Source organism: Lynx canadensis, chromosome B4 (genome assembly GCF_007474595.2).
Source record: "Lynx canadensis isolate LIC74 chromosome B4, mLynCan4.pri.v2, whole genome shotgun sequence".
In the NCBI taxonomy this organism is placed as follows: domain Eukaryota; kingdom Metazoa; phylum Chordata; class Mammalia; order Carnivora; family Felidae; genus Lynx; species Lynx canadensis.
Genome location: NC_044309.1, coordinates 126,524,615 through 126,544,391, shown reverse-complemented (window position 1 = coordinate 126,544,391; position 19,777 = coordinate 126,524,615). Strand labels below are relative to the sequence as shown.

Below are 19,777 nucleotides of genomic sequence, written 5' to 3'. Positions count from 1 at the left end.
GGATAGAATCCTCTGTGACTTTTTGCACCTCCGATTATGCTTAGAGGAGAGCATCCACGATGCATCCTACAGAGCAAATGGCAGATCCTCAGAGCTGGAACACAGCCCTCACTGCACCTGTAACATGTAGAAACATCCAACGGGCTTCTCCCAGAGGGAGGGCAGTCTAGAGGCGAGGCGGAAAAGCTCAGTCCCAAGCCCTCCAGCTCATGGGTATGGTTGATCTTAGACAAGTTGCTCATTCTCCTCTTGCCTCCATTCCTGCCAGTGTGGACAACAGTCATTACACTGGAAATAACTCATGTGGATTTATCATAGTTCCCTGGTTCAGTAACATCAGCTGCTGCTATTATTATTACTGACTACTGAGAAGGCCATGGGTAGGGGCTCTGCCCTTGACCCTGGGCAGCCTGATTCCAGAAGAGCAGGGATGTCTGGGAACAAACTCACTGCATCTCGCCCTTGCAGAAAAACAGTAGTTTCTACAATCCACACTGGTAGAGTAATCTCTGAATATGAAGAACGGCTCTCTATGTACACAGAGACAGCAAGGCTTGTATTGATTCAGACCACAGAGCAAGCCACTCTAAATTACAGTCAGATCAGAAAAGAAGGCAATTTTATTACCTCCAGTCGCTGAGGTGGCTTATCAATGTGTTTCTGCACACACGTTCTGTGGGGCTGACTTAATGAATGTACAAAACCCCTTTGTAATTAGCAGCACCCCATTTGTATGCCAACAATTCGTATGTGAAAGTCAACATTCAACGAGGACGACAGCGTCTAGCTTACAGAGCAAATTGTCCTTAAAAACAGTTCATGCGGCCAGCCGCTCCTGTAGGCTGCCTGCTTTGGTGAAGTACAGATGTACTTAGCAAATCCTTTCTTAGAAGAGTGCCAGAAGTCGGTAGGGCCCCAGCCCAGGAGCCAGACTCCAAGAGGGATCCTTAACGTATCCCAGGAGAAACCTTTGGGATGCCAGTGCAGAGTCAGTGAGGGAGCTCTTCCCAGGTTATGTCCACACAGACACCACCCCACTCTGGGGGCTGTTTGGACCCGCTACAACCAAATCTCTGGGGAGCCGTTAAAATGCAGACACTTTCTTATACCTTTCCAATTATTGAAGATTTCAAAATATCATTCGCACACATCACTGCTTCAAAATAATGGAGTCATCAAAACTGTTGTTAGATCCTGGTACATAATGTGCTAATAAAAGTGTAGAATGACTACATCGCAATTTTGATTAAAAAGATTTAGGAGCTGAATTTTATTTATTCATTTTTAATGTTTATTATTTTGAGAAGAGAGACAGAGCATGAGCAGGGGAGGGGCAGAGAGAGAGAGAGGGAGACACAGAATCCGGAGCAGGCTCCAGGCTCTGAGCTGTCAGCACAGAGCCTGATGTGGCGATTGAACTCACGAGCTGTGAGATCACGACCTGAGCTGAAGTCGGCTGCTTAACCGACTGAGCCACTCAGGCACCCCTCAGTAGCTGAATTTTAATATAATCAGCCTCCTTTGTAAATGTGTCCACTTATTTCATGCATTTAAAAATATTACTCTGAGGCAGGGTCCACAGGCTTCACCAGACTGTCAAAAGGGTCCGGGGCACCCAGAAGTTTAAGAACAATAGCCAACTGGTAGCTGGAGACCCTGTGACTGGTGGCATGTTGTGACTTCTGGGTCTGATAAGAATCAAGCACAATTTCCAAATTCAGGTGCAAGGAAATCAGCTCCCTAATGACCACAGGGCTCACAACGGCTTCAATCAGCTATGACTTCTCTTTCTGGAGGGGCAAGCTATGTGCCTGTCCTGTGTATACAAGAATTCCTTTGGGAAGAGGTGCAAGTTGCCTTCTGGACCCTGAATCTTTCATGGTTCAGAACTGTCTAGAATTTCACACCAACTCATACTTCGACATAATCCAGCATTTCTGAGATCAATGCTCCGGTCCCATCAGGAACATAACAGTCAAGTAATTTGGCAATCAACGGAATCGTAAGTAAATACAGTTTTATTATTTTGTTCTGAATGGCCAGACTCAAAGAGCACAGCCCTGAATTAGAGGGTGCATAAACATGGCAAATCACTGCTCAAACTGGAGACACCCAACCTTCCTGACAATCCCTCCCTTCTCTCTGCCTTTCTGCTCCTCTCTCTCCCTCCCTCCCTCCCTCTCTTTCCCTCCCTCCCTCTCTCTTCCTCTCTTTCCCTCCATCCCTCCTCCTTCATATTTCTTGAAGGCGTACTATGTGCCGGGCAGTATTCTTGGCATGGGGATTACATCAGTGAACAAAATAAATATCTCAACTTACTCTCTGTAAGAATATATTCAGAGATAAATAATTTTAAAAAAGGAAATGAGTACAAATATAGAGTGTGGCTAGGTGGAGGGAGAAGGCAATGATTGCTAATGGTTATCAAGTTTCTTATTGGGGTGATAAACACTGGTATTCTAAAACTGATTGTAGTGATGGTTGGTATACCTTAGTGAGTAATTAAAACCCACTGAATTGCACACTTTGAAGAGGCAAACTTATCTCAGTGAAACTTTTGTTAAAGAACAAAAAAATACAGGAGGATAAGGGTCTTCAGAGTATCATAATTTTGTGTGAGACTTGAAGGTAATGAGGGAGTCAGCCATATGGCTATCTGGTGGGGGAGTGGTCGAGGAAGAGGGAATAGTAAGTGCAAAGGTCCTGAGGCATGCCTGCTATATTCACGGGAAAACAAGGGGCCAGGATGGCTGGGGTGGGCCTTGGGGGAGAGTGGATGAATAGAAGGGATATGTGGGGTGGCTCGGAAGCAACTGTAAGGGCTTACTTTAACTTTTCCTATGGGTCTGATGGAAAGTCAGTGGAAGATTCTGAACAGAGGAAAGATGTGATCTAACATATGCTTTGTATAAACATTTTTTAAATTTCTTTTTTTAATGCTTATTTATCTTTGAGAGAGAGAGAGAGTGTGTATGTGTGTGGTGGGGGGGCAGAGAGAGAGAGGGAGACAGAGGATCTGAAGAGGGCTCTGCGCTGACAGCAGACAGCCTGATGCAAGGCTCAAACTAGTGAACCGCGAGATCATGACCTAAGCCGAAGTCAGCTGCTTATGCGACTGAGTCACCCAGGCGTCCCCCGGACGTACACTTTAAATGGATCTCACTGGAAATCGACAGTGACCAGCCACCCTTTATAGACCATTTACTGTGTGCCAGCCACCATGGCAAACCCTCTCTATGGACATTAGCTCATTGAATCATCACAACTATACTATACTTTAAGTTAGGTACTATTTTTTCTTTATTTTACTTTTTATTAAAAATTTTTCTAAGTTTATTTACTTTTGAGAGGGAGAGCACCAACAGGGGAGGGGCAGAGAGAGACGGAGAGGTGGAGGGGGTGGGGAGAGAGAGAGAGAGACAGAGAGAGAATCCTAAGCAGGCTCCGGGCTGTCAGTGCAGAACCTGATGTGGGGCTCAAACTCACAAACTGAGATCATAACCTGAGCCGAAATCAAGAGTCAGACACTTAACCGACTGAGACACCCAGGCACCCCTATTTTCTTTATTTTATAGAAAAGGAAACTGAGGCTCAGAAAACTTACGACAGTGACAAAGCCAGGAAATTTACCAGGCCTGTCTGACTCGAGCCCTTGCCTTCCCCACGGCTATCATGGCACCGTTTTGTGCACACAGCATGTGCTCAATAAAAGGTGTCACCTGGTTGGTTACAAAGCACTGTCCTGAGGGCAGTGGCACGTTGGGCATGGAGAGAGCCAGAGAACGGCATCCACTTACTCAGCTCTGCGATGCTGCCCACACGGGTGGCCAGCAAGGACTGCTCGATGGTCCTCAACTCCGACTGGCTGAACATGGGCATTTCCCCCGGCTTGTTCGTCCGCTGAGGGTCTCTGTGAAGGTTCAGGCTGTCTGGCAGGCACAGCACCCCTGCAGTGGGTGGGGAGAGAGAACGAAAGAAAACAGGCCGTTATTTTTCAGTTAAGCAGAGGAGGGGCGCGAAAGCCTTGCACAAGCTCAAACCACACCAGAGTTGGTACTGCAAAGCCAACACGGGGACCAGGGCTCTGAACTCCTTTTAGAAGTGATGACTAGTTATTTTAAAAGATTTCCTGAGAATCCTGACCTGCTGATTTTAACAAACGTGTGGGTATTCATCTGCGTGCACACATTGCTAGGGGACACGAAACAGAACACTCTTTCCCCCTCCAGCCTGGCTTCTATCCACTCAGAGATGCCTTTTGAGAAGCCAGCAGTCACTGTCCCATTCTCCCTCCCAGAGGCAGCCGCCATCCCTGAGCATCCCTGAGCATCCCTGAACAGCCTGCTGGCAGTCGCTATTTGCCCAGAAAACTTAACTCTGGGTGGTTGGGCTGTTATTTGCTAGACAAAACTCTGGCTTTCTCTGTGGAGTTACATGTCAGGAGGTAGGAGAGTCCCCATGGACATTTATAACTTTATGGTGAAAACCTATGGGAAATCCCTGGAATCGAATAATTTCTTCCCTTCTTTTCCATTCCATGAGCATTTAGCAAGAACCTGAGAACTTAATTCGGTTTCTTATTTAGAAATATTCACTTCTCCCTTCACCACCCAAAAGTTCCTATGCAAAGCATGCTTTCTTGCTCCTTGACTTTGGGTTTGACGAACTGACTTACTTTGGCAGAAAGTATATGAAGGGACATGATGGAACCGAAGGCCTGAAAGTGCTTGTATGGCCAAACTTGCTCTCTTGTACCTCCGCCATCATCGTGAGTGGAACATTCCCTTGCTAGTCTGCTAATCGAAGGGGGGTGAGAAGACACATGGAACAGATCTAGTACCTCCCTGTAGCTTCGAGCTCCTCCACAAAAACAAACACGTATTTGGTATGCCTTTGAGGTAGAGTGGGGTTTTTTTACTCAGCATTGTTTTGGTGATAACTAACAGATACAACTACCAAGTGCAGATCATTGAGGACACAATGGGCAAGGCGGGCAGGTATTGTGCTGTGCTAGGGATTGAGGATTCGGTGATGGATAGAATACACACACTCTCTGTTCTCGGTGGGCTCATAGTCTAAGCGAAGGAGAAGACCGTTAACACACATAACCATGAAGCTGTATAGTACATGCTCCACTGTAGGAGAACAGGAGGAATGAAGGGGTGTCTTAGCAGGGATCTGAACAATGAGGAGTTGTCAATAAATAGGAAGCATTTATTGAGTGCCTACTCTACTCCCAACCCCGTTAGAGGGTTGCATTTTGGAGCTACAAAAGCAGCAGAAGACATATTTGAATAGTGCATAAACTAACCAAGGAGACAAGACTGCCAATGGGAAAATAACATGGGAACGATACAAGTGATAATATACAGGTGCTGAGGGACTTAAGCCAACTGGTAGGGGGAGTAGAGACAGAATGCAGAGGTCAGCAGTTCAAGCCCACTGCTTAGCCTGCTTGAACTACAAAGGCTCAGCAAACAAAGACTCCTGCTTTGCAGATGGGCAGGTGTGAGGAGGTACCAGTCACACACCAGTTCTGACCCGTGTTGCCCAATTAGTGACTCTAGACACACTGAGCCAGTCACTTGTTCCTGGGTGTTTCCCATTCACACCTAACAGGATGACACAGCGGAGAAGGCCATGCCAGTAGGTGATTTTTGGATGAATCCCGAAGAAGTAGATGAACAATGAAAATAAACGGTCACTGGTAATATTCTTACAATCAGGAAACTGATCAAATAAGTGTCTTTCTAAAATTTTTCTCTGATATTTTTCAGACATTTGATTGTGACTCAGGATAAAAAAACCTTTTACATCACAGCCCAGTGTATACACACACACACACACACACACACACACACGCACACCCCATACATACTTTGCATGTTTTCCATGAAAAAAAAAAAAAAAAACCTCATGATCCTTACTACGTAGGACGCACTGTCATTTTTTCCCTTTTCACCTCTCTTCTATCTTATTAATAAAAATGCTGGTCTGCAGCCCCCAAAATGATCTCATGACCCGCTAATGGGCCACGATGAGCAGTTTGGAAAACACCGTGGACTGTCATAGGACACAACTCGGCATTAAGTGGATAATACAGATTCACTGGGCACTCTTTAGTCCTGTGCAGAGCTCCACGTGGGATGGAGACGTGATGGAGAGCTGATCCCTGCAGTTCAGAAACTCTCAGCCTTGTAGGGAAGATAAGACCTTCACGGAGATGCCCAACATCCAAGGCGGGCCTCCTGCCTGTCTCCCTTCCCTCAATAGATGAGTCATCTTCCTGTTCACCCCAGGCTGGGATGCCCTGAGTCATCCTTGCTTCTTCCTGCTTGCTCACCTGCTGAGACATTTGGTCAGAGGCCAAGTTGAGTAGCCGTTGCCATGGCAATGAATGTTGGTCCAATCCCTCATCGGATGTCCCCAGTGTCCCTGACTCTTATTCAGAACACTACTACCTGTGGAGAGCTCACTGCAGATGATCATGACCTAGTGTGGTAAGTAGCTCAAGGTTCCAGGGGATGAGGTGGTGGTCAGAGGGCTTCACAACAAAGGTGACCCATCTCCACAAGTGAGCCCTGAGTGTCGGGGAGGACAAAAGTTTCCTAATTTATAGTACAAGTGACACTTACATGCACTCAGAGGATTGCTTTCTTGGAATCTGCATTATAGGCAGCAAGTTCTCATTTCAAACATCCATGTGAAACATTGCTTCACACACTGCTTGAGGTATAAGCAACTGGGGTGGTCTGGAACCCAGAGAACTTCAGTCCTGGCTCTGCCACTACCTATCGGTGTTTAACTTTGGCCAGGTCACAAAGCCTCTCTGGACCTCAGTTTCCTCTTCTGTGATGTAGAGGTCATAATGATGGCCTTGTCTCCCTCAAGGGGCTGCTGTGGGCAAGCAATGAAATGGGATAATGTGTATTAAAGCATTTTGCATGTGCTGAGCAAAGAATAGGGGGTCAACATATGTTAACTGTGATGAAAATCACAGTTAATGTGTATAAACCCAGCTTTGGACTACTTTAGGCTTTATAATAAGAATAAATAATTTCCCTTGGAAGTTTTCCTCCTTTTTTTAAAGAGGGTTGTCAAATTTACATGTGAAAATAGAATTATTCAAAGAAGCTTTGGAACCTAGATTACTAAGATTTAATAAATCTATAATGATCTATTATGCAAAGATCATACACCAGGGTTTTCTTTCTTTCGGAGGACTCTGGGATATATACATAAACTGGAATTATTTGTTTTTTGTATAAAAATGAACTGGGTCAATAGGAAGGTCCTAGCATGTTATTTTAGTTAGTACAGGCCAGAGCTTTGGACTACTCATCAATTTCCATTACTGGAGCCAAGGATAGCCACAGCCTGGTGCTTGAGACTCAAGTTCAAAGACAGGGGAACCAACATTCAAACATGACTTCTCTGGATCTGGAGGGAATAACCTCCTTGGGGAGCAGGTGATCATCAGCTATGGTCAACAATGAGTGTGAAGGGGTCATGGTCTCCCTGAAATTCTCTTACCTTGGGGTGGGTTGTACATTTGTCTAAGGGGAGAAGTTCGTTCACTTTCTCAAAGGGGTCTGTGGGTCCTAAAAGACGATGGCCTTTGAATGTCCATCCTCCCAGCTACAACCAGGTCTCTCTGCTTTGGGACTGGCTGTAGGTGGGGTGCCGGGGTCTGGCACAACCATGAGCTCCAATCCCACAGCAGCCTCTGTGCAACCTGGACAAAGAACTTCCCAGGTCCCCAGATTCCATGTCTGCAAAGAGGGGTTAAAATATCTCCTTCATTGGTTTATTGCAGTGATTACACAAGATAATACGTATCCTTAAAGCCTCTGGCCTATAGTAAGCTCCTGCTAAATACCCTGTTCCCACAAATGTGCAGTTTTGTTTATTTAATGTCTGGATTCAAACAGTCTTGAGGATCATCTTTCCAAAATCTTGTGGGACTGGAGACAGACAACCTTTTGGTTAGGTTGCTTAGAACATAAAATATGAGAACTCCTCCTCTGGGCCAACCACATGGGCATTCTGTCTCCGATGGGGACAATCAGGGCTGCATTTCTGCCTCCCTACGTGCCTACCTTCCTACATGCATAGGAAAGCCCCTCAGCAAATATAAAGTCCCCTCCCCCCATCCCTTCTCTCCTCTCAGCTTTTCTCCAAGTTCCATTCTATTATTGGATCTGGATGCCATTTACCCACCAAGAGAAAACCAAATAAGACAGCCACCAGCCCTCAGCCATTCTCCCCTCAATGACGATGGTGACGACAGTGATGGAGGAGTTCAAGGAGATTATGCACGTCTTGGCACTCAGTACACAGGCTTGGGTTCTGCTTTGTCTGTCTGGCTGCAAGAGGAGAGAACAAACTCTCCAAGCCTCGCCTGCCAAGCTAGACCTTGTTTGCTGCTCAGTTATACCCAGAATTTAAAGTGGAGGGTCCTGGCACCAGGACCAGCTTTAAGAAACAGGAAGGAAGCAGCTGGCGTTCAGCAGACCAACTCTTGAACGGGTACCAGCGAGACCTGGCCAGGTTCAGATTTCTGTGGTGCCCAACCCCAGCTGTGTGGCACAGGGCTTGCGACTTGGCTCTTCTGAGCTTCTGTTTCTTCCTCTGTAAGCAGTCTGATGCTATCTACTGCCTAGCATGGCTGGGAGGCCATAATGGGATAATATATATGGACAACCTGGCACAGAAAAGGGGGTCGATGAATGTTTGCTAATAATCCAAGTGAAGTTCTTCGAAGCTAAAGATTTAGGAATTCAATAACATGATGCCAGAAGGCTTTCTTTTACCGTTAAACTTATTAAGGAGCAAGATAGGAAGTTATCAGATTTTTAAAAATATTTGCACAACTGGCTTGAAAACCCCTTTTTCCTTTAAGATACTTGGCAGTGGGAAACAAACTCAGGGCTGGCTTGGCGAACCCATTCATGTGTGACAGGCATGCCATACTCCAATTAGAATAAACCCAGACCATGGTTCATTTTTCCTTCATAATGAATTACATTCAAAGGGAAAATTCTTAGGACTTCTGAAGTCAAACCATCAAAAGAAATGCGAGGTAGAAAACACAAAGATGGAGAATTTTCAGAAACGGGTTCAATAACATGCCCATAAATGGAGCCTGAAGTACTTAAACGGAATAAACATGCTGACCTTGAAAGAACATGAAGATACTTAGGGATAAACCACAAACATTGAGCCCCACAAGGACAACAGGACACATTTCTGCCCTCAAAGGCTCCTGGTTGGCAGGAGAGACAGACCCAGCACCAACGGAAACACTATGAGGGATGGATTAGGGCAGAGGCGTGTGTGAGGTCTCACTAGGGAGCACAGTGAGGTGAGCACACATTGGACCAGGAGTTTCAGGGAAGTTTCCCAGGGTAGCTTAACATGGGGGCTGGGACTTGGGGAAGCAGACACCCTATAGCTGTGGAGTAAGACTGTGGAATCTGGACCCCAAATGAATACTTAGGTTGAATTGAAGCTCTGCCACTTTACAGCAATGTCACCCAAGCCTCCCTGTACCTCAGTTTCCTTGTGAATAACACAGGCATGGTCATAGTGCAATCCTCATAGGGCCACTGGGTGATCAAATAAGTAAACACATGTGAATCTTGGCCATATAAATACCTCAGTAAATAGCTCACTATAATAGCTCACGATGATGATGATGATGATGATGATGATGATGATGATGATGATAAGGACATTCCAAGGAATAAAAAAGGCCCAGAGGCATGTGTTCTGCATGTAACTGGCTGGAGAAGAGGGAACAAGATGGAAACAGAGTGTGCAGAAGGAGGGACTGGGAGACAGGGACAGAGGGCCCTGGGTTAAAAAGGGTCTAGATTTAAAAACTAAACCTTTACCTTCCAGCTACCGTGTTTCTCTCTCTTCCTTTTCACAGACAAAATCCTAGAAAGAGTGGTCTGCACCAACTATCTCCGTTTCTTCCTGGTCCTCAGGATCAGACCTAGACCTAGTTATTGCCATTTCCGCTAAGTGCCCAGCAAGTTCACATTCATCCTTCAAGGCCCAATTCAAATGTCACTTTTGAGATCCTAAGACTCAAAAAAGCTACAGACCCTGTTCTTAGGGAGTTCCCAGTCCAGAGAGGGAGATCCTGAGAAATGATGAAATCACAGCTTATTGTAGCTGGTGTACTTGCTGCATGCTGAGGCAGAGAGAGTCAGGGACAAGGTAGGGTCACAAAGGAGGAAGTGGCCCAAGGTGACACCATAGCCTGCCCTCCCCATATGAGCCAGGTGCAGCCAGCTTTCCCTAGCAGTCAGCTCAGGAACAAGGGAGCTAATTAGAATCTGAGTTTGGGTGTGTCAGCCTTGAGAGCAGGGCACAGAGGCAGCCATGCTGTCATTAAGGCACTGTGTGTGGTACGAGGCACACCAAGACAGTGAGGCGACACTAAGAGCATAAATAAGAAAATCAACTTGTTACAGGACTGTGAAGAAACAAAAGCAAAATATTCTGCTCATTCATTAATTCATCCATTCATTCAGCAAGTACTGGTTCAGCACCCACTAGATGCTGGGGTGCACTTCCGGGTACTAGGAATCCCGTACCAAAATACTGGAAGCCCTTGCTGTCTTGGTACGTGTGTTCCAAATACGTAAGTAGAATATGTAGCTGGTTGGCTGGTAAGTGCCATGGAGAAGAGAAGAACGGGAGGATGGGGAATGCTGGGTCCAGGAGCAGGTCTGTCCTACTAAGAAGGGGGCATTTGAAGACAGACATGAAGGAAGTGAGCATGGGAGCCAGGCTGATATCTTGGGGGAAGAGCAAGCCAGCAGAGGGGATCATAAGGGTAAAGACCTCAAGAGGGGTGAGCTTTTCTTGCTGGAGGAAGGAACAGAAGGGGAGGAAGTAGTAGGCAATCGAGCCAGAGAAGTGCTGAGGGCAGTTTGGGTTGAGCCTCGTGGGCGACTCTAGACTTTGGTTTTTACTCTGAGGAGGATGGGAGCCACTGGAGGATTCTAAGTAGAGAAGCGATGTGCCCTGACCTTTCTGGAGGGCTGGTGGGTGGAGAACAGGTTGTAGGGAAAGGCCAGCGCAGAACCACAGTAGTAACAGTGAAGATGGTGCAAAAGTGATTCTCCACACAATGTGAAGGTAAAGCCAGTGGAGTTGCTAATCGGGTGCAGGGTGTCAGAAAAAGAGAGCAGCTGAGAACAGCTCCAGGGTTTTTGGTCTATACAATTGAATGGATGGATTTGCCATTTACCAAAATGGGAACATCGTGGGAGGGGCAGGCTTATGGAGAAGATCAAGAGTTCAGTTTTGTTCAATTTGAGATAACTGCTGGACACCCCAGAGGAGATGCTGGGCAGGCTTTCTTGTGTTCAATTTGAGATATCTGCTGGACACCCCAGAGGAGATGCTGGGCAGGCTTTCTTGCTGTCTCTCCTCACCTCCCATGAAGCAAAGCCTTATCATGTAAGCCCCATGGTGACTTATAGCTTTCCCCCCATGTTTCTTCTTCCCTGTCCCTAGGGAGCATTATTAAATATCCTTACAAGATTGTTGGATGCCCCCTCGTCCTCCCTCCTCTCCCAGCGTTCTCCCTTTATCGCATTATCCTTGCAACTTCTCCTATAGAGTCCTGAGCTACATGCATCTCATAGGGGCTTAGAAGGAGAAGGAGACTCATCTACCCAGTGTCCTTGTCTCTGTAGGGATGAACGCCTGGGTCCCTGCAGGGCTTGTGAGCAAGCCCAGGAGTCCCTGACTCCTCCTAAAGGACATTTTAGACCTCCAGCTAGGTCTTGGGTAGCTGTGGAAATGACAGAGGTCAGATTTTAGAGATCATCTGGTTCCCAGGACATGGACTGTGGCTTTCTGGAAGTTCTCTGAAAAACATCTCCCTTGCTCACTATACAGCAGTGATACTAATGGGTATTGAGTCACACGGTAGTGATAAACCTCAGCTCTGGGTGTGACTGACAGGGAAGTTGTGTGTTAGAGTGTTTTGAGTTAAAAACTGGTCTCTGATGTTTCAATAAACACGTGGCAACAGGCCAGAGTAAAATAATGAGGAGACAGCTTTATGGACAATGGAGACTCTCTTGTCTTACATCAAGGTGCATCTTGCTCTTGAGTACTTATAATGCAAATTCATCCACCAATCTATCTGCTCAACCATCCACTTATCCATCCATTCAAACTTCTGTTTATGTAATGGATCATCATTTAATCAATTAAAGGGTAATTAATTAATTAAGCTTTTTTTTTTTTTTTAGTATCTACTATGTGCTACACATTGTGCTAAGCAATGGAGATTCAGCAGGAAACAAAACAAAGTAGCAGCTCTTGTGGAGCTTAATTTCTATTCATCTATCTATGCACCCATCCATCTATCTCTCCTTCCGCCTGCCCTCCCTCCCTCCCTCTCCTCCTTCCTTTCCTTCTTTCCTTCCTTCCTTCCTTCCTTCCTTCCTTCCCATATAATCTGCCAGATTGGATTACAATGAAAAGTAAGACACAGACCCTGTCCTGAGACGTTATGAGAAACTCATAATCTAATGAGATAAGTACACATGCTCATGAGTGTCACAGGTGCTATAAGAGAAGTCCATACATGCTACACAGATGACACAAATAGAATCGGGATATTCCCCACCTGGGTGGTGTGTCAGGAAAGGTTTCATAGATGAGCTGATGTTCACTAGGTGAACTGGATTAGGGGGTGAAGGAGAGAAGGGCAAACCAGACAAAGCAGCAAAAGCCAAGGCATAGAGGCAAGAAAACTCCTGGTGCACTGTAGGGAGCACCTACAGCTGGGGCACTGGACTGAAAATCACAGTGAGGTGGTATCTAGGGAGGTAGGTGGAGACTGGATCATGGATGGGCTTGAGTGCCTTGCTGAGGGGCTTGTACATCATGAGAAGGGGGACAGTTGAGTCCTCTGGCCTCATTTGTTGCCTCCAGGAGGTCAGGACTCATTGCTGGTGTTCTGGACAAAATAACCATCAAACACCCAGATTCGTCCATAGTCAGTGAGAGATATGACGGAGGCAGAGAATGGCACCCTGCTCAGGCTGCCACCAGACCCAGATCAACACGTTGCCCCATACCATTCTTTGCCTCTCAGATCTCCTGGACTCAGAGTGCTGCCTGGGGGTCTTTTCTGGCTCAGTGGGTGTCTCAAATTTGACCTCTGGCTTTCCTGGACCCTTGATACCCACTTGATCCTTCTCCGTCTCTGTCCGAGCCTCAAGATCTTATCCAGCCCCTTGGTGTGGCTGAGCAGGGCACGTGGCTGGATTTCCTGACCCCTCAACACTGTGTTGACAGCATCCCGCCTAGGCTGACTCTTTGCTTCCTTATCAACATATTGAGATAATGTAGGAAGTTGGAAGCTTGCCTCCATATATCCTCTGTCCACTCTTCATCTTTCACCCATCTTAGCCATTCATTAAAAAAAAAAATGTAAGCTATGTTAACTAACTTGAATTTAAATTTAAAAAAATGTAAGCTAGCTAATTTCAAAGCATTAATTAGAAAGCTATCCATGCCCATTTAAAAAACTTCAACGCAAAGAAGGGGATAAAATGGTATACTGAAAGCAACCTCCTTTCCTCTCCACCAGTAACCACTGTTCTCTGTCGTGTAAGGTTTCAGAATTTTCTGTCCATTCTCATTTATTGACTTATTCATTCACAAATAGCTACTGAGCCCAGACAATGTACAATTTGCAGACAAGACAAACAACACACAAGCCCTACCCTTATGGAGCTCAAAGTCTGGCTCGGGCAACAAAGTCTGGCTTGGGTAATCACACAAATAAATGTACAAGTGCAACTGTGTGAAGTACCATGAAGAAAAAGTACATGTGTGTGCACCATACCCTAACCAATGTGACAGCTGAAAAATTGTGTCTAATTTGATCTCAAGTAATTACGAGCAAGACAACTTTTTCACAGCTACTAGCATCTGTTTTCCTTTGTTTGGGAAGTGCTTTTGCATACTTTTGCCTAGTGTTCTATAGAAATATCAGATCCTTACTGATTTGTATAATTCTTTCTATAATAAGGAAATCTGCCCTTTGTCTGACATGCGCCATGCACACATTTTCTTAGTTTGTCACCTGCCTTTGAGTATTTTTCAAGTAGGATTGTTTTTGTTCAACACAGGCAAATGTATTAGTCTGACTCTCTTTGAGTTCTGGGTTTGGAGTGGTATATTTTAAATTTAGGTGGCCCCTATTCATTTCTATTTCTTCTTTCTCACCACCTCCCCTTCTAATAGACTTTATTTTCCAGAGCAGCTTTAATTCACAGCCAGATTGAGCATAAAATACAGAGACTTCCCACATGTCCCCTATGTCCACTCATGCATAATCTCCCCCATTATCGATATCTCCATCAGAATGGCACATTTGCTACAATTGAAGAAGCTACACTGACACATCACTATTATTCAAAGCCCACAGTTTACATTAGGCTTCACTCTTGCTGTTGCACATTCTATGCATTTGGAAACATGCATAATGAATGACATGCATCTACCACTATGATGTCATACAAAGTAGTTTCACTGCTATTCAATTGTTCCTCCTCCTTCATAAAATTAGTGCTGTACCTATTCATCCCTCTCTCCTCTTAATCCCTGCCCATCACTGATCTTTCAACTGACTCCATAGTTTTGCCTTTTCCAGAATAATATAGTATTTAGCTTCTTCAGATTGTCTTCTTTCACTTAGTTCCTCACGTATTTTCATGGCTTGATACTCATTTCTTTTTTACCGCTGAGTAATATTCCACTGTCTAGATGTACTACAGTTTATTTATCCATTTATCTAGTGAAAAAAATCTTGGTTGCTTCCAGGTCTTGGCAATTATGAATAAAGCTGCGATAAATATCCATGTACAGGTTTTATGTGAACATACATTTTCTATTCCTTTGGACAGATACTAAGGAGCTCAATGCTATATTAACCTTATATCTTGGAACCTTGCCATTACTGCTTAATACTTCCAGGAGTTTTTGGTCGGTTCTTTTGGATTTTCTACATAGATAATCACATTATCTGTGAATGAAGACAGTTTTATTTCTTCCGTCCCAATCTGCATACCTTTTTATTTCCTTCTCTTGTCTCACGGTATTAGCTAGGACTTCCAATACAGTGCTGAAAATCAGTGGTGAGAGGGCACATCCTCACCTTCTTCCTGATCTTAGTAGGACAGATTCAAGCCTTTCACCATGAAGTATGATGTAGCTGTAGATTCTGTAGATATTTTGTCGATAGAGAGTTTTATCAAGTTGAGAAAATTCCGCGCTTCCCTAGTTTACTGAGTTTTTGTTATGAATGAGAGCTGGATTTTGTCAAATGATATTCTGTATCCATTGATGTCGTTATGTGATTTTTCTTCTTTAGCCTGTTGATGTGATGGATTACATTAATTGACTTTTGAATGTTGAATCAGCCTTGCATACCTGGGATACATCCTACTTGGTGTATAATTATTTTTATACATTATTGAGTTTGATTTGCTACTATTTTGTTGAGGATCTTTGCATCTATATTCATGAGAGATATTTGTCTGTAGTTTTCTTGTAATATCTTTGTCTGGTTTGGGTATTAGGGTAAGGCTGGACTCACAGAATGAGTTAGGAAGTATTCCCTCTGCTTCTATTTTCTGAGAAAGCTTGTAGAGAATTGGTATAATTTCTTCTTTAAATGTTTGGGACAATTCATCAGTGAATCCATCTGGGTCTGGTGCTTTCTGTTTTGGAAGGCTATTCTGACTCAATTTCTTTAATAGATATAGGCCTATTCAGATTGTCTATTTCTTCTTGTGTGAATTTGGTAGACTGAATCTTTCAAGGTATTGATCCATTTCACTGAGGTTATCAAATTTGTGGGCATAGAGTTATTCATAGTATTCCTTTATTCTTCTTTTAATGTCCATGGGATCTGTCGTGATGTCCCCTCTTTCATTTCTAATATTAGTAATTTCTTCTTTTCTTAGTTAGCCATTAGCTTGACCAGAGGCTTATCAATTCTATCTTTTTCAAAGAAACAGCTTTTGGTTTCATTGATTTTCTCTATTGATTTCCTGGTTTTAATTTCATTTACGTCAGCTCTAATTCTTATTATGTCTTTACTTTTGCTTACTTTGGATTAATTTGCTCTTCTTTTTCTAGTTTCCTAATGCAAAAGCTTAGATTATTGATCTTACATCTTTCTTCTTTTCTAACATATGCATTCACTGCAATAAATTTCCCTCTAAGCACTGCTTTCTCTGCATCCCACGCATTTTGATAAGTTGTGTTTTCATTTTCATGTAGTTAAAAGTAGTTTTAAAATTTCTTTTGAGATTTCTTCTTTAACCCATGTGTTATTTAGAAGTGTGTTATTTAACCCCCAAGTATTTGGAACTTTCCAGCTTTCTGTTTCTAGTTTAATTCCATTGTAGTCTGAGAACAGCCATTATATGATTTTTATTCTTTTACATTTGTTAAGGTGTGTTTCATGGCCCAGCATGTGGTCTTACCTGGTGAGTGTTCCATGTGAGCTTGAGAAGAATGTGCATTCTGTTGTTGGATGAAGTAGTTCATAGATGTCCATTTTTGTCCAGTTGATTGATAGAGTTTTATCATTTATATTCATAACGAAGGCCTCCAAGGCCTGTAAGATCCTGAATCACCCAAGAAAGATTAAATCATGTTCAACCAAGCTTTAGTGTCAAGTATATCTAATTGTGTTCTAAGTCTTCCAAGTTGAGTTCAGCTGTGTCCTTACTGCTGGATTTGTTCATTGCTGATAGAGGGGTGTGAAAGTCTCCAACTATAATAGTGGGTTCATTCATTTCTCCTTGCAGTTCTATCAGTTTTTGCCTTTTAAAAAAAGTTTATTTGAGAGAGAGAGAGAGAGAGAGAGAGAGAGAGAATGAGGGGGGGGGGGGGGAAGAGAGAGAGGGAGAGAGAATCCTAACTAGGCTCTGCATTGTCAGCACAGAGCCTGATGTAGGGCTCAGTCCCATGAACCATGATATCATGACCTGAGCCGAAATCAAGAGTCAGACCTTTAGCTGACTGAGCCATCCAGGCACCCCTTGCCTTTTGTTTTTGAAAGGTATGTTGAGGCTATTTTAACTGTTTCTTTCCCATTTTAATTTTAACTCTAAATCTCAAGTATCTGAATATGATTCAACTAGTGAAGGTGGTCACGCTAGAAAGCGAAGGAAGGAGATGATGAATAGTAGAGGTGGTATGGAGGTGTATCTATTTACAAAAACTTCTGGATTCATTATTTGCATATGCATTATGTACCCTGAAAAAAAATTTAGCTTTACCACCTCTTGCCAATTCCCCACTTCTACTGTGTTTCACTCAGACTTGCTTGATAAACATTTACGCATTGAATTAATAAGTGAGTCCTGGGTAGAGTTCTTGATGGAAAAGAACGGTAAGTTGTAAAGAAAGGTGTTAATGATACATTAGCACCCCACTGAGGATTTCTCTCTGTTACAGAAATAAAAGGGGGCCGCAAAATGAATTTCGTACCAGTTGCCAGAGCATTTTATGCCAAGGACAAATATCCACAGATTTGTTATCCCCAGGATGTCTAGAAACCACTTTCAGGTAATTGTGAGGGTACCTTCCACGGTGGAAGCCCATGTGCTTGGCAGGTTTTCAACTAGAAATCTCTTTCCAAGGGAGCTTCTGCAAAGTAAGAGCATGAAGATCATTTATATTCATAACGAAGGCCCCCAAGGCCTGTAAGATCCTGAATCACCCAAGAAAGATTAAATCATGTTCAACCAAGCTCTAGTGTTAAGTATATCTAATTGTATTCTAAGTCTTCCAAGACTGATTATCTTTAATTAAACAGCCTGGTGACTATAGACTTATCACTTATTTGATATGATATAGTGAGGAACTATTCACTAGGATGTTTAATCAGTTGAAATACCCTATGGCTGACCACACAGAATGACAGAGGGTGTGTGTGTGTGTGTGTGTGTGTGTGTGTGTGTGTGTGTTTACAGGCACAGAGGAGATTAGGCCAACATTCTGAGATCTGGCTAAATGCTGCTGTTAACATAGTGTAGATGTTAATGGCACATAAAAGCATAAATCTGCCATTCGCAGCCTTCCATGTACACATTGATATAAATAACTAATAGGGCTTTCACAATCCATCCAAAATACAAAGATTACTAAATTGGCTTTTAAAAACATTAGAATCCCATTAGGTTAAATTCAGCAGCTGATTGCTGAGCAAAATAAACCACAAGAGGACTCTAAATTCTCCTTTGTTGCTGCTATTAAAAGGTATTGCACTTTGGAAGAGGCCATGGACCCCTGGGGAAGTGAGCACATGGTTCTTGTTGGCGAAGCGGGGCCAAATCCAGCTATACATCTGGATAAGGATGCTTCCAGAGAGAGTTCTCCCCCAGCGCCTGGTCTGGGAGTTCTATCAAGGAATATATGAAGTAGCCCAGATGTCACTCAAGGTTTCTCACCCTTTTAATTATTATTATTATTATCATCATTATTATTATTTGTTATTATTCCCTTCCCCTCAATAAGCCTTCTTGGACCTTTTCTTCCCTCCCTGTCCCCCACCTCCACTTTTATTTTTGGTATTCTGATGCTCTGACGTCTGGGGCCTAAGGGACCATAGAGGGTCTGCCCCTCCCTTGGATAGCCAGTTCCTGACAGCAAACTACTTGCCAGTGAGAGTAATTTTCAAATGTGAACCAACCAGTCCAGAGCTCACACTCCTTCATTAGGCTCTCAAGCTCCAGGTCACTGTCCCCCTGCCCTAATCATCCCGGGGCCAGGTATCAGACAGCCAGGCACAGCCCCTATGCCCCAGAGCCCACTGAAATTCTTTAAACCAGTCAATCCTAAATCTGCTTCCCCTGCCTCACCAGCTCCTTCTAGTGGGAACCACAAGAAAGACTCATTTCAAAAAATTAAAAATAGATCTACCCTATGACCCAGCAATAGCACTGCTAGGAATTAACCCAAGGGATACAGGAGTGCATACAGGCACTTGTACCCCAATGTTTATAGCAGCACTTTCAACAATAGCCAAATTATGGAAAGAGCCTAAATGTCCATCAACTGATGAATGGATGAATAAATTGTGGCTCATATACACAATAGAATACTACCTGGCAATGAGAAAGAATGAAATACGGCCTTTTGTAGCAATGTGGATGGAACTGCAGAGTGTTATGCTAAGTGAAATAAGTCATACAGAGAAACACAGATACCATATGTTTTCACTCTTATGTGGATCCTGAGAAACTTAACAGAAGACCATGGGGGAGGGGAAGAAAAAAAAAGGGAGGGAGGGAGCCAGACCATAAGAGACTCTTAAAAATTGAGAATAAACTGAGGGTTGATGGGGAGCGGGAGGGAGCAGTGGGTGGGTGATGGGCATTGAGGAGGGCACCTGTTGGGATGAGCACTGGGTGTTGTATGGAAACCAATTTGACGATAAATTTCATATTAAAAAAAAAAGAAAGACTCATTTCCCTACATTTCCCCCTTCCCCTCTGCCTCCTGACCTGTCCTGGTGTACCCCATCCTGCCTACCCACCCACAGGGTGTGATGTGCCACACACATGCTCTTGGGGACCAAGAGTAACAAACTGTCTTCTCAAACTATCTATCTGCCTGATCTGTTGGCCTTACTGCACCTCAGATTTCATATTAATACACTACATTTTTAAACACCCCACCCCACGGAATTTTAATACCATAGATACACTGGTCC

General features: G+C 43.9%; 1 protein-coding gene across 1 annotated transcript in view; it reads right to left on the bottom strand.

The window, feature by feature from the left end:
• Positions 1–19,777, bottom strand: part of BTBD11 (BTB domain containing 11) — a 315,533-nt gene that overhangs the window by 129,379 nt on the left and 166,377 nt on the right. Inside the window, exon 2 of the mRNA XM_030320460.1 lies at positions 3,798–3,947. Coding sequence (XP_030176320.1) covers positions 3,798–3,947 — 150 coding nt within the window. The remainder of the gene's footprint in view (positions 1–3,797; positions 3,948–19,777) is intronic.